Raw genomic sequence first — 12,914 nt, 5'->3', positions numbered from 1 at the left:
AGAGTAAACAGCAAAGGCAAACACTGGGCTTAAGCAAGCGTGAAAATAAGTTTTAAACTGCCCTATTAATTATTGGCGGGGGTTGGGGGGGGCATGGGGGGGGGGGGGTAGAGTACTGTACTTTACTGACTAACCCATCAAGAACACTATGATCCACACAAAAAGAACCATTTAAGGGTCTATGGATACTTCAGCCAATCTAATCTTAAAACAAAAGTTCTCTTAATCACCAGACATTTCTTTTGCTGAATGACCTGAAGCTGCCTAAGTGAAATGTGCATATTCTTTTTAACTCGTGCATCAATCCTATGTCAGACTTTACTGAGCAAGAAAAATGGACAATAAAATGACAAAAATCAGAGGGTCACCACTGCAGGCAAGTTGACATCTTTTCTGTTCCTCTTAGGGGATGCAAGCAGAATTACTTCTTTTGGAATTCTTATTTAGATTTCCATCACCTGAACTAGCCGTGTAAGCAGAGCATTTTAAAGTAGCATATTATCTAAAAATACAGCATTTCTCTGACCAAAGCAGTATAAGAGTAATCTGTAATGACTACCAACCAAACAGTTCATCACAAAATGAAAATATTATGATTGACCTTCTAAAGAATCACTGGACAGCATTCAGAAAGGTTATACTGCATAGTATTTGTGAATTAAAAAAAAATTTAAGACTGGGGGTTTATGTAAACAACAACAAACAGTGAAAATAACCTGCATGCTCCCAATGTAGAAGTATATTTACCAGTGCCATCTGGGGTTGAACAGACAAAAGTGGGCAGCATCTTAACTGAGGCAGTGGGGTTGGTATCTTTGCCAAGCCCTTTCTCCATCTCCTTCCGGAAGCGGTTTGAGATGTCCAGAAGTGTCTCATCTGACAGTCGCATGTGATAGAGATATTTATCAACCTAGACAGGAGGAGAAAAAAGTTAACAATGGAACACAGAAAGAAAACTAGAAACCCTAACGGCAACATGAGATCCAAGGCCTATACTGCCTATGGGTCCTATATAGCAGACTTAGAAAGCCTTTTCAAAAACAGCAAGAGAAAACAGTAAGTGTCCTTTATCTATGACAGTTAACTACCCATTTACTGCACATAATCAGACTATAAGCAAAAGTACTAAACAATCTCTTGAATCAGGATATGGAGTATGTTCTCACAATTCTGCTGGACTACAGAATATAAGTGGCCTGGCATGGCAAATAAGGTGCTGAACTGGACACTCAGCATTTAAAGACACACAAATTTCCAAAATACAGTTCTCATGCAAGGTTTGTAAGTAAAATCACCTTGTCAAATTTTGTTAAATTTGCTTTTGTGAGATTTATGTTTACATCAGTATAAGGATGAGACATTATCTAGTTAATGACACTTAAAAAAAAAAAAAAAAAAAAAAATCAATTTTTAATTGATAGGCCAAAGTAATTAAAATGTCACACACCGGATACTCTAGTTTTCCAAATCTTTGCCTTCTTAGATTTTTCTTAGGTGTAGGGCTGCCTTTGTGAAATCAAATTTGTCTATTCAATATTATTTCATTGTTATTCCTATAAAATAGTCTTTGTTCTGTTGCTTTCAAGCTGCCTAACAAGAGATTAGATGTTACACTGCAAAATACACAGGCATGAGCAATAGTAAGTCACTGAACTGGACTGACGAAGGGCAAAAATTAGTGACATCACGTCTCATTTACACCATTTAAATAATGCGTCATATATATGCTTTACTCAAATTTTAGTTATACCAAGACATTACTTTGGATTAAAAAAAAATCCAAACAATATAAACTTAATTAATTTTCAGTAATTGAATATGCCATTTCAGTAGCCCCACTAGTTGCACTTCTCTGATATTATGCAATTCTGTTAACACATTGCATGTTTAACAATTAAAGAAACTTGCCTTGTGCTTCAAAACTTTAACAAATAGCTTGCTAATGTCCATCCATCCATCCATTTTCCAACCCGCTGAATCCGAACACAGGGTCACGGGGGTCTGCTGGAGCCAATCCCAGCCAACACAAGGCACAAGGCAGGAACCAATCCTGGGCAGGGTGCCAACCCACCGCAGGACACACACAAACACACACCAAGCACACACTAGGGCCAATTTAGAATCGCCAATCCACCTAACCTGCATGTCTTTGGACTGTGGGAGGAAACCGGAGCTTGCTAATGTGAAACTTTTTAAAACAGTAACTAAGTTAGTTAATTTTACTTCGGAATAATGTGTAAACCATACGTGTGAGGTTGATATCTCTCCTAAGTCTAAATCAGTGCCAGTGCAGTGCAACTCCCAGCAACCCTGAACTGGATATTACAGACAAATTGATATGGTAAAACCCACAATAATTAAAAGTAAAAAATGCTTCCCCGATTGTGAAAATGGTTAGGATCACAACCTTCCATCAAAGGACTGAATATGAACACTCTGCCCTAAAGGCATCTCTTCACATATCTGATAATGCCAAAAAATGGAACGTAACAGAAACCGAGGTGTTTGGCAGAGGGATCAGTTGGGAGAATAGCAAGTGCATTTGAAACAATCAGAACAAGATTCTGTTGGCCTACTGCTCCCCATAGAATACAGTCATGAAAAAATATTTCCCTCATCAAGTAAATGGGACATTCCCATCTGTATAAAGGACAACAGTGGCAAACAAAAGGAACTTTTAAATTACCCAGACATCCTATCCAATGATTTATGCTCAAGACAAATAAACCGTGGCACAAAGCACTATACAGAAATATGAGGTATGTTACAAGAGCAAATCATCTCCACCCTTGTATATTAGGTTATATAGACTTAAGTTACAAATAATAGAGGATACACTGTACATGTCACCACCATTCTGGAACATTCAGATAACCGATCTTTGTGCTCAGTAAAGGTCATGGATGACATACAACTGGAGAGTTAAGCAAATTGTAATTGACCTTGGTACAGCATCAAAGAATGATTCTTATGAAAAAATTAAATCATTTTCAATGGGGGCTGGCAGTAACGGATGATTTTTGTTGAATCCCCTACTGGAACTGGATAAACAGACCGGTGGTCAAAAACAATATCTGCAGAATTTTCAGCTGCTACTTCAAATAAACAACAGAAACCAAAGGAAAATGTTTCATTTTTAAAATCATGATGATTCTGGGCTACCAGAGGATACTGAAGGTATACAAAAAAGCAACTGAACCAACATACATTAATTACCAAAATCAAGTTAATTACTGTGAATGCAGCTGAACAAATCTGAGGTGAGGAAACATACACAGTGAATGAATGAAATAAAAGGTATTAATACCACAGTTTAATTTCCATGCAAACAAGCTGGTCCCAAGAAAGTAACCATGTTATCAAAAAAAAAAAGTGTTATGGCTGGCACAAGCCCCTTGCCATAAAAGGCTTCTCCAGACAATGTGTCTAGCAGACTTTTCTTTTAGTTTATTTAGCAATCAAGGCACAATTTTTACTCGTATGCAAGCAGCACTTCACATCTGTCTTTCCAACACAGAATTCTCTGATGGCATTGCAAAGGACAAACCCTGTATTGTTGTCTGCTCTTCTCTGCACAGCATCTAGTATTTATTTTTACAACAAATTGACTAGAGCCATAGTCTCATTAGCAAATCAGGAATTTTAACCCAAGATTCCTCTGCATGCAATACTGATATAAACTACCCATTTTATTATCTTTTTGACTACATGTGTACACTGCCTGGATAATGAGAATTTTACCCGAGTGCACAAGCATCCCCAAATCTTATCTGAAAGTATGCCAATTGCAGGATAGCATCTAGCATTTATAAGTAATAATTTCATTACCAGCCCATATGCACATTGAACTACATACACGAGTTCTCAATGCTTACATGGGCAACACGGGCACTCTTCCGTATTATACGGGCATAGTAAGTGTCCATTATTCACCTAAGCTACTCCCCATTTAAGCTAAACTGGCATGTTCAACTCTTGCGTTCAGGACTAAACATTAGCCTATGTTTTTGCTTTAACACATGCATCTACTGTATATTGTAACAACTAAATTTCTTATCTCTACAGGAAATCCTGGTTTATAAAATCTGCTGATTTGATGACTATGCTATTGCAGCAGCTTGTGAGATCAGCACTGGTGATTACCGGGAAGGCTGCACCTCTTTATTTGTTCACTCACTGTAAACTCATTTTAGGAACAGTCTCAGGCTCGCTAGAGTTTGTTTTAATCCAGCTTAAAGCCCAGCTGCAATTAAATAGCAGTCGGCTACATTCCAAGATGATGATTCAGAGTCATGCACTCTGGACACTCCTCTCATACTTCCATAAGCAGGTCCTAAGCTGTGCGTTAACAGAACCATTTCAGCTGCCAGGACAGATCGCTTCCCTTAATATTCGTATATACTAGAGGAATTTTAGCAGAAGGTCAACAGCAAGCCACTTCTGGAGGAAAAGGACACCCTGTCAGCGGAAAACAGGCAGAGTATTCCAAACAGTTAACAGGAGAATAAACGTGAACTGGGCAAAAGGCTCCAATTACAAGCCTCAAAATGCTCAGCATACTAAAATGGCTTATGAAACTACAGCATGACCCACTCTGAGCAGGAAAAACAATCATCAACCTACAAAAGCACTCTGGCTTTCAAACTTATACAAATGTACATATTCTTCGCCACTGGAATATTTCTGCAGGTACAATGTAAAACATCATAGCACTCCACAGTTCTTACATATCTGCTGTACTCTCCTCAGACCACTGGGCATAAAGCATCTATTATACTTACTTTATACTGTACTTTAGCATTATTTACCCAAAAAGCTTTTTATAGAAAGCATACATATTCAGTTAGCAAATCCCTATAAGGCAATCATCTGATTTCATGGTGACCCTTCCAATACATTATTTCTGTGTGTGTGTGTGTGTGTGTGTGTGTCTCTCTCTCTTGGAGGCTGCATTATCCGATTCATTTGTTCATTACTGCTGCAGCAGTAGATCTGAACATCATGTGACTTTAATACACAAACTGGTTGCCCAAAGGGAAAAAAAGGAAAAAACGGGACACTGAACACACTTCATCTGATTGCATTGGCAGCTGTTTCAGAAACAGTTTTATGGTTTGCTTTTAAAAGAAGACTTTTTACCTAACACTACTACCTCTTATTTTAATATCAGCTGTATTATGCATCTCTAAAGCTTCTTAGCATGCATCAGAAAACATTCTAATTTTGAAACTCATTCGTTTATTTTCTAAAACTACTGATTTCAATAGAATTTATTAAAAAAAAAAAAAAAAAAAAAACAACACTTAAAACCTATTTACTACATTAAGTATTTGCCTATTTCACATAAACCAAAACATGATATCTGGGGGCAATGTATACTTAAAGCTCAGCTCAAATCACATAATGTTACACCTTCCTGTTCAGAGGAAGATGTTCCAGAAGTCATTAAGGACAATATGTGAACTATAGTGCTATTCTCAGGAAAAAGTGTGCCATCCTAAAAGTACAGTAGGTACAGAGTCATCACATAATGACAGCGTTCGGTCATAGGGCCTGCAGACGATGAACAAGAACAGCCTGCACATAGGGATTAAAAAACAGTTGATCATATTACACCCAAACATCCAGGGCCTCTGTTACATATGTGCTCATCCAGGCTTCACTTGGTGTCCCAAATCATTACGATTTATTTTAATGATGGTTACAAAAAAAATAAATCAGTATTCACACCACAGGTCTCCCAGAACCATAGCCAGACTTCCAAAATGAGGAGCAGTAAAAGGAAAACAAGAAAAATACTTTGATAAGTAGTCTGCATGAATGAATATAATCTTACTTTCAAATCTCATCTAGAAAAAAAGATGCAAAATAGACATTCCATATTATAAGAATACATTGCTCATAAGGGTTTGCATGGTGGCGCAGTGGTAGCGCTGCTGCCTCGCAGGAAGGAGACCTGGGTTCGCTTCCTAGGTCCTCCCTGCGTCTGCATGGGTTTCCTCCCACAGTCCAAAGACATGCAGGTTAGGTGCACTGGCGATCCTAAATTGTCCCTAGTGTGTACCTGGGGTGTGTGTGTGTGTGTGTGAGTGAGCCCTGCGGTGGGCTGGCACCCTGCCCAGGATTTGTTCCTGCCTTGCACCCTGTGCTGGCTGGGATTGGCTCCAGCAGACCCCCCGTGACCCTGTGTTAGGATATAATGTATTGGACAATGACTGACTGACTGAGCTCATAAGAATATTCAGGTAAAATTGAGGCCACTGCTTCCTAGCCTATACTACGGCCTAATAAACTAACAAGATGGAATAACCAAACTTGTCTAAAATATAAAGACAGAAGGCAGTCATCAATGAGCTATAATGTACAGTATTCATGCTCACAACTGATCAAATAAGGTACAAATTCTATATTATTCTAATCCTGTAGAATATTTGTAATGCTATCATTGAAATTTAATACAGGTCCTATAGTGTATTTAATGTTGGTCCAAAAGGAAAAACAAAACAAACAAAAAAAAAAAAAAACACTCCTAGATTTCTTTAAAATGTACAATGCTAGAACAGCAGTATTTCGTTTATGATTTCACCAACCAAAGCTATACGACCAAAACTGTAATTCATTTTAAAAGGAAACCTCTTTTATTGTGAAAAACAACTGATGTCAGCCAGGACCTTAGCAATAAATATTTTGTGCAAATAAATAAAAAAAAACAAACAACCAGCTGTAGCCCGCAAAGCCTGGCCATACATACTGTCCTACAAAACAACCATGCAACAGTTCATCTATGAAGGAGTGTATCCTACACAATACTAAAAATGCTTTCAAATGTATTACTGAAGGAGTAGCACTGTGTTGTAGTAACTGAGCGGAGGTTTTATTAATCAGGATTTTTCTTCAAGAAAAACCTTTCAGCATGTAGAAACAATTTCTGGCTGAAATACCAGTTCTTTACAGCGTGAAAACTAAATGTTCTCACAAACACATCCATAAAGGGGTCATTTTACAGAAGCTATTCAGTTACCATGTCTTTGGAATAAGAGAGAAAAAAAACAAATTAGACATGCCTAGGTAAAATTTTCACAAATGAAATGAAAACATACAAAATACCTCACTGTACTATGAAAAAAATAAAAATTAGCAGAAGAAATTGTAACTTTGTCTATCTTATAACTGAACTATGATCGCTTGTGCAGTATTAATACATCTGATCTCAAAAAACTCTTGCAATATAATTTGCAGCCTGACAACATATCCCAACTTATATATCTAAATACTACAATTTCAGTATTTAAAACACCAAATTATGTTATTAACTGACTCATTAAACTACATTTACTGCATATTTATCAATAATGTACCACATTTTGGATATCAGTTAATCTAATACAACTACACTCAACATCTACAAACACACACACTGTACTACACAAGCAATTTTTCAAAAATATTCCATTTGATTGCTCTTTTGAATGCCATTGGAAACTATAGTTAAGAGATCAAATAGTTGGATCACGCTAAAACTGCTCCTGCGATATAAAGTTAAACTATCACTGTCTCGCCATAATAATCAGCATGGAGTTGATTAATCTTTCTACCATTAAGATGTAATTAGGATCAGAAACGATTTTTGAAAGTTACGGTCCTGTGATAAACCATGTTCTTTAATGGCGGTTCTTTTTCCATGTAGTCATAAAACTACGTGAGGTACTGTTGTTCCCCTAATTAATCAAGGTTGCTGTATTTCAATGACTCCACTGGAATAGATATCCAAAACTGTTCAGTATTGCATCAAACCTAATTTTGTAAATTGCCTTGTCTCAAGACATCTACTAAAACTAAAACACAAAATTATTGGAAGTAATCGTGACAATATGCCACTCAAAACTTTTCACAGATAACAGCTGTCACAAATTTAATAAAGAATTTTGCAAGGTGGAGCCTCCCAGATGCTTTAAACTATTAATTTTTCAAAGGGGGTAAAGCAGGTTTTAAAGTGAATTTATGCAAGTTTTCGGTTCTTCGGATGCAAAATTATCATTGTCAAATTTACATGACAAAAGTTAACATTTCACAAAGTATAATGCCAAATATTTATTGAAACAGTTCTGAATGACAACATGAATGGTTTATTCATCTAACTAAATGGCCGTCATCAGCAAAACTCCTTTACCCCCCAAAAAAACTAAACGCAGACTAATTTCCACTTGCAAGTCTTTGGTCAGAATAACTGACCACACGTCCAATGCTCCTTATTTTTTTTTTTTTTTTTTTTTTTTTTTTTTTTTTTAACGAAATGTATATAATAGTTGTTGAAAATTTTTCAGAAAAAACACTAACTGTGCAATACCTGCTTCACCTCACCATCACATTTCTGGCATATTACTTCTAATACTGATCTGTGTAAGCATTCTCCTAATTTTTTGAAAACTGCTCTGAAGTTGTAAAACTGCTCCGTAGAAATTAAAATCAGGTATTTAGATTATAAAAAAAATTTAAAAAAAAAACACCACAGTCATAGTAAAAAGAATCAACTTATTTCATAAAACTAAATATTTGTGTGCTTGGTGTATGGGTGGGTGTGTGTCCCACAGTGGGCTGGTTCCTTGCCTTGTGCCCTGTGTTGGCTGGGATTGGCTCCAGCAGACCTCCGTGACCCTGTGTTTGGATTCAGCGGGTTGGAAAATGGACGGATGGATGGATTTGCGAGTTATATATGCAAAATAAATCATCAGTGTCAATTATGTGCATGCTACTAAATTTACAATTAAGACTGTGCTCACTATTACAAATGAACTATTAACTTCACCTGTTTAAAATGACCAATACAACAGATACCAATAAATATTAAAATCAATTTTTGTTGGTGTTAAAATTAATACTACTATTTGTGTTAACTTTGCTAGAGCACACCTTAACTACACTCAGCTTTGGGGACTAAATCAGTTCATTTAAGAATTAAACTTCCCCCCACCCCCCAAGATTCTGAAAATCGTAATATACATACACATGCACACACAAACACACATTATGCTTTGTGGAAGTGTTAAAATCTAATTAATGAACACACATACATACATACATACATACATACATACATATATATACACACACATACACACAATCATTCATAGCTCACACTGTTAAAATTTTGAACTATTTGGGATTATGATAAAATAACCAAAAAAACTGTCTGCTAGTGGTAAAGAAAAATGTATTAGTCTTGCTGGCAAACACTTTTTGTACTCTGACGATTCTTTACCATTTTTGAAAAATAAATTGGACTAGAAGCAATAAATTTGTTTTACTTCATTGGGTATCGATTGTAAGCAACTAGCTCCCTTCTCCTTTACATTTAAATATACTGTCCTCTTCAAAGATGTGTTTTTTTTTTTCAACGAAAATGCATACTTTCTATCAATCACTTGTATGTTTAAAAAAAATGAGCAAGGATAATTTATAACAGTCAAAATGAAAATTGTCTTTCATTAATAGTCGGTCTTTCCTCGGTTTGCTAACCCACACAAAAAGGTCAATCGGACAAAAAAAAAAAAAAAAGACATAAATGACGTGTAAGGGAACTGATCCTTAACCCAGCCCCCAGCTCTCTTGAGTCGTAACTGAGGGTGACTAAGGACGATGGTGCGTTTCACAAGAACTGGGAGGGCCCAAAAAAAAAATCGGAAAGTTTCTTTGTGACGAAGCACTGGCGTACGTGCCCGATGCCTGCTACCCCTGCCACTCTGAAAAGGAGACAGACACTACTAGGGAGGACACAGACGATCGTCCTCGCTGAGGTTTAACACCATCCACAAGGAACCGGCCGGATATAACGAGGCACATCTGGCTTGAATGCAACAACGTAGGCAGGTATCAAATTGCCTTTCCGGAAATTAAACACATGCACAAAAAAAAAGAAATTCTGCCCGTGATGATATTTTAAAAGGTTTAAGCTTTCTGGAAGAACGTGAACGGATTAAAGAATTAATTTCAAAAGTATGTGTTAAAAAACGGTTAAAAACCCATCACCAATTAGCAAGCTTCATTCTCATTTTGGGCTCATTGCCACATAGTTTTCCTGCTTACCACATGACTCGAAACAGTAATATTTTAATTTCGTGCAATACACGATCTACTTCAAGTATTATTTGATTCAGTTTGGTTCCTAAATACAAAGCTCACATCTGGCCCAAAATACCAGATAAAAAGGTACAACGAACTTTGAAGACTTTTACAGTGAAACTTCAACTGAGTCAGCCTTCATTTACCGGAAAGCCGGCTTTTTACCCACCCAACAAAGATAAGTTTTTACGTTGATTTACTTAAATAAACCTTTCTTCGTATACTTCGGATTATATCACGAAGAAGAGACGTTTGGGAGCTGAAACTCTTAAAAGCCGGCAAAGAGTTTTAGAAAATGATGAAAGCCATATGAATCCATCATCCTATACCTACCTTTTGCACTTGATCATGGCTCAGTTCGGCAAAAAGATACGCTAGAAGATGCGATGCAATCATGTTTCCGATAACCTCGTGGAGAAAGACACCCCGACTTTTCCCTTTTTCGTATCCGTGTCAGTCTCTCGCAGTCCACCGGCTGCCGCGCTCAAACACATGTAACTCGAGTGTGGTGACGCACACGGCTGCGGTGACTTCATTGGCTGGGGGCGAAGGTGTGGTAAACAGCAACCAATCAAAGTGTGAAAAAGGAGACAGCGCCTATGGGTTCGCCCTTTGCGTTGAGAGTCCCCTCCCAACACACGCTCGAACGCAATCAATCACGCAAGCCGGTGCCTTTCACGTGCCAGAATCCAAGCGAACATCGAATTCTTTCTTAACGAGCTGGCGTTTCCGTGTGATGAAATTAATAAGTGTTGGGTGGTAATTTTAATATTGCAGATATGGGATGAAAACTGTTCACCGTTTCCATTGAACTTGCTTAACTTAATTAGTCTGTATATACAGCAGAGATTCACACACTTTCTTTAAGGCAAGTTACCCCCAAAGTGTTGTACCACCTGGTCAAGGCTTCCCATTACTATAAACCCAATTGTGCGAAGCTAGACATAATCTTGGATCTCGGTTTTTGCCAACAGCGGCCCCAAAGCATGATTTTAGATAATAGCAGATCTATAATTCAAAGCTAATGCTTAAGTATAACAGACGGTTGATGAATATATGATCAAATATAATCTGATTGATCTAAGCAGAGATACTCAACATTTTTTGTGGCATGCCACCTCCAGGAACTGAAATGTCAACTTCCTTCACTGCATACTAGTGGGGTACTGGCCAGATGCATCCTTGTCTCGTTTGATAACTGCAGTGTTTCTGACCACAAGGCTCCCACAACAGATAGTTCACACATTGGGGCCTCTCTGACCTTAAAGTAAAGACATCTTTATAAAGTGTTGCATCCACAAAGCCTCAGACATTGTGAAGGACGGTTCCCATTCCTCCCATGGTCTCTTTGTTAAATTTCCATCTTTCAGAAGGTACAGTAGCATCCAAACTAGTTTTGCCTGGTTTTTCTACAGCTTCCACGGCTCTAGATTAACCATTAAACAAAATAAGCACGTGCTTAGGGCATCAAAGGAAGTGGGGCACCACAGAAATATTCCATTGCAGGATTTACCGTTGCCTATATGGTGCAAAACTGCAAGTGGTGCAGCTGAACAAGATTCCACAAAAAGAAGCTTCCACATTAAATGAAAAAATGCATACACACACACACACACACACACACACATATATATATATATATATATATATATATATATATATATAAATAGTAATAATTGAGAATAATGATATGTAATAATCTTGGGAATAAAGCAAAATTAGAATCTGGTAACTGCCACATGGTCCACCGAGGCTCATGTGATCTTGAAAGTTCTGTGTATTGTGTATCTTACCGGGACAGCAATCAGGATGTACGAAATTCCCCTGAGTGGGACAGCAGAGCTAAGAATTAACTTTGGGTTCAGAAGAAATGGCCAGCTAGAAAAAAAAAACAACAGCTTGGTGTTAAAAATATCAAACCTAACTGAGTGGATCCAGATTAAGTTCTGCAACCACCACTAAATACTGATCTTCGTATAATGAAGTAGTTTGTCCAAGCCCTACCAAAAGATGGAGCCTGTTTTATGTATTTGTGCCAAAATGTGTCCTTGCTTGCCTAAGATTAATTTGAAAAGAGAACATTTTTACCAGACCTGATATTATAAAACAGTTTTCTGATGCAGAATTTAATAGTGTAATCTCAAATGAGAGGCTTAGGTATCATTTGAAGATATAAATTATAAAGAAATTGTGAAAAATGTATTGGTTTAAGGAATTGAATTGTAACAGGAGTCTTATCATTCACTTTTGGATTCACATTTGGAATTTTCCCTGGAAAAAAACTGGGAAAACTGGTGAGTAAAGAGCAGAGTGAGAGATCCCATTGGGATATGAAGAATATGGAAAAGGGGACATTGGGATGTCAGTATGATGGTGGACTACTGCTGGTTGGTTCATAATGATGCACCATAACAAGTGTATGAATGACAGGCCACCAAATGGCATTTTAGATCAAAAACTACAAATTGAGGAAAACTAGAAAAGTTATATGTAAGTAAACAAATATATATTGTTGTTGTCTTACATATATGTTCAAAAATATTAGATTAGATTAGATTACATATTCCATCCATCCATCCATCCATTTTCCAACCCGCTGAATCCAAACATAGGGTCACGGGGGTCTGCTGGAGCCAATCCCAGCCAACACAGGGCACAAGGCAGGAACCAATCCCAGGCAGGGTGCCAACCCACCACAGATTAGATTACATATTTTGTTGTTAAATTGATTTATTGTATACATTAAAATTTTTTGTCATTTTTAACTTTTAATTATGTTTCTTTTCAATTTTGTG

At 37.2% G+C, this 12,914-nt stretch overlaps 1 protein-coding gene across 2 annotated transcripts in view; it reads right to left on the bottom strand.

Annotated features, from left to right (window-relative positions):
- hk2 (hexokinase 2) overlaps window positions 1–10,626 on the bottom strand; it is a 30,852-nt gene extending 20,226 nt beyond the window's left edge. Inside the window, exons 1-2 of one of the 2 annotated variants that reach the window (XM_051928765.1) lie at window positions 10,453–10,626; window positions 748–910 (exon numbers count right to left, since the gene is read on the bottom strand). In XM_051928765.1, coding sequence (XP_051784725.1) covers window positions 748–910; window positions 10,453–10,515 — 226 coding nt within the window. In that variant the 5' untranslated portion in view covers window positions 10,516–10,626. The remainder of the gene's footprint in view (window positions 1–747; window positions 911–10,452) is intronic. The other variant, XM_028798653.2, reaches the window with a different exon arrangement.
- Between the last annotated feature and the right edge of the window lie 2,288 nt (window positions 10,627–12,914).

The sequence above is a fragment of the Erpetoichthys calabaricus genome, chromosome 1 (assembly GCF_900747795.2).
Source record: "Erpetoichthys calabaricus chromosome 1, fErpCal1.3, whole genome shotgun sequence".
Taxonomy (NCBI): domain Eukaryota; kingdom Metazoa; phylum Chordata; class Cladistia; order Polypteriformes; family Polypteridae; genus Erpetoichthys; species Erpetoichthys calabaricus.
This window is presented reverse-complemented; position numbering and strand designations above follow the sequence as displayed.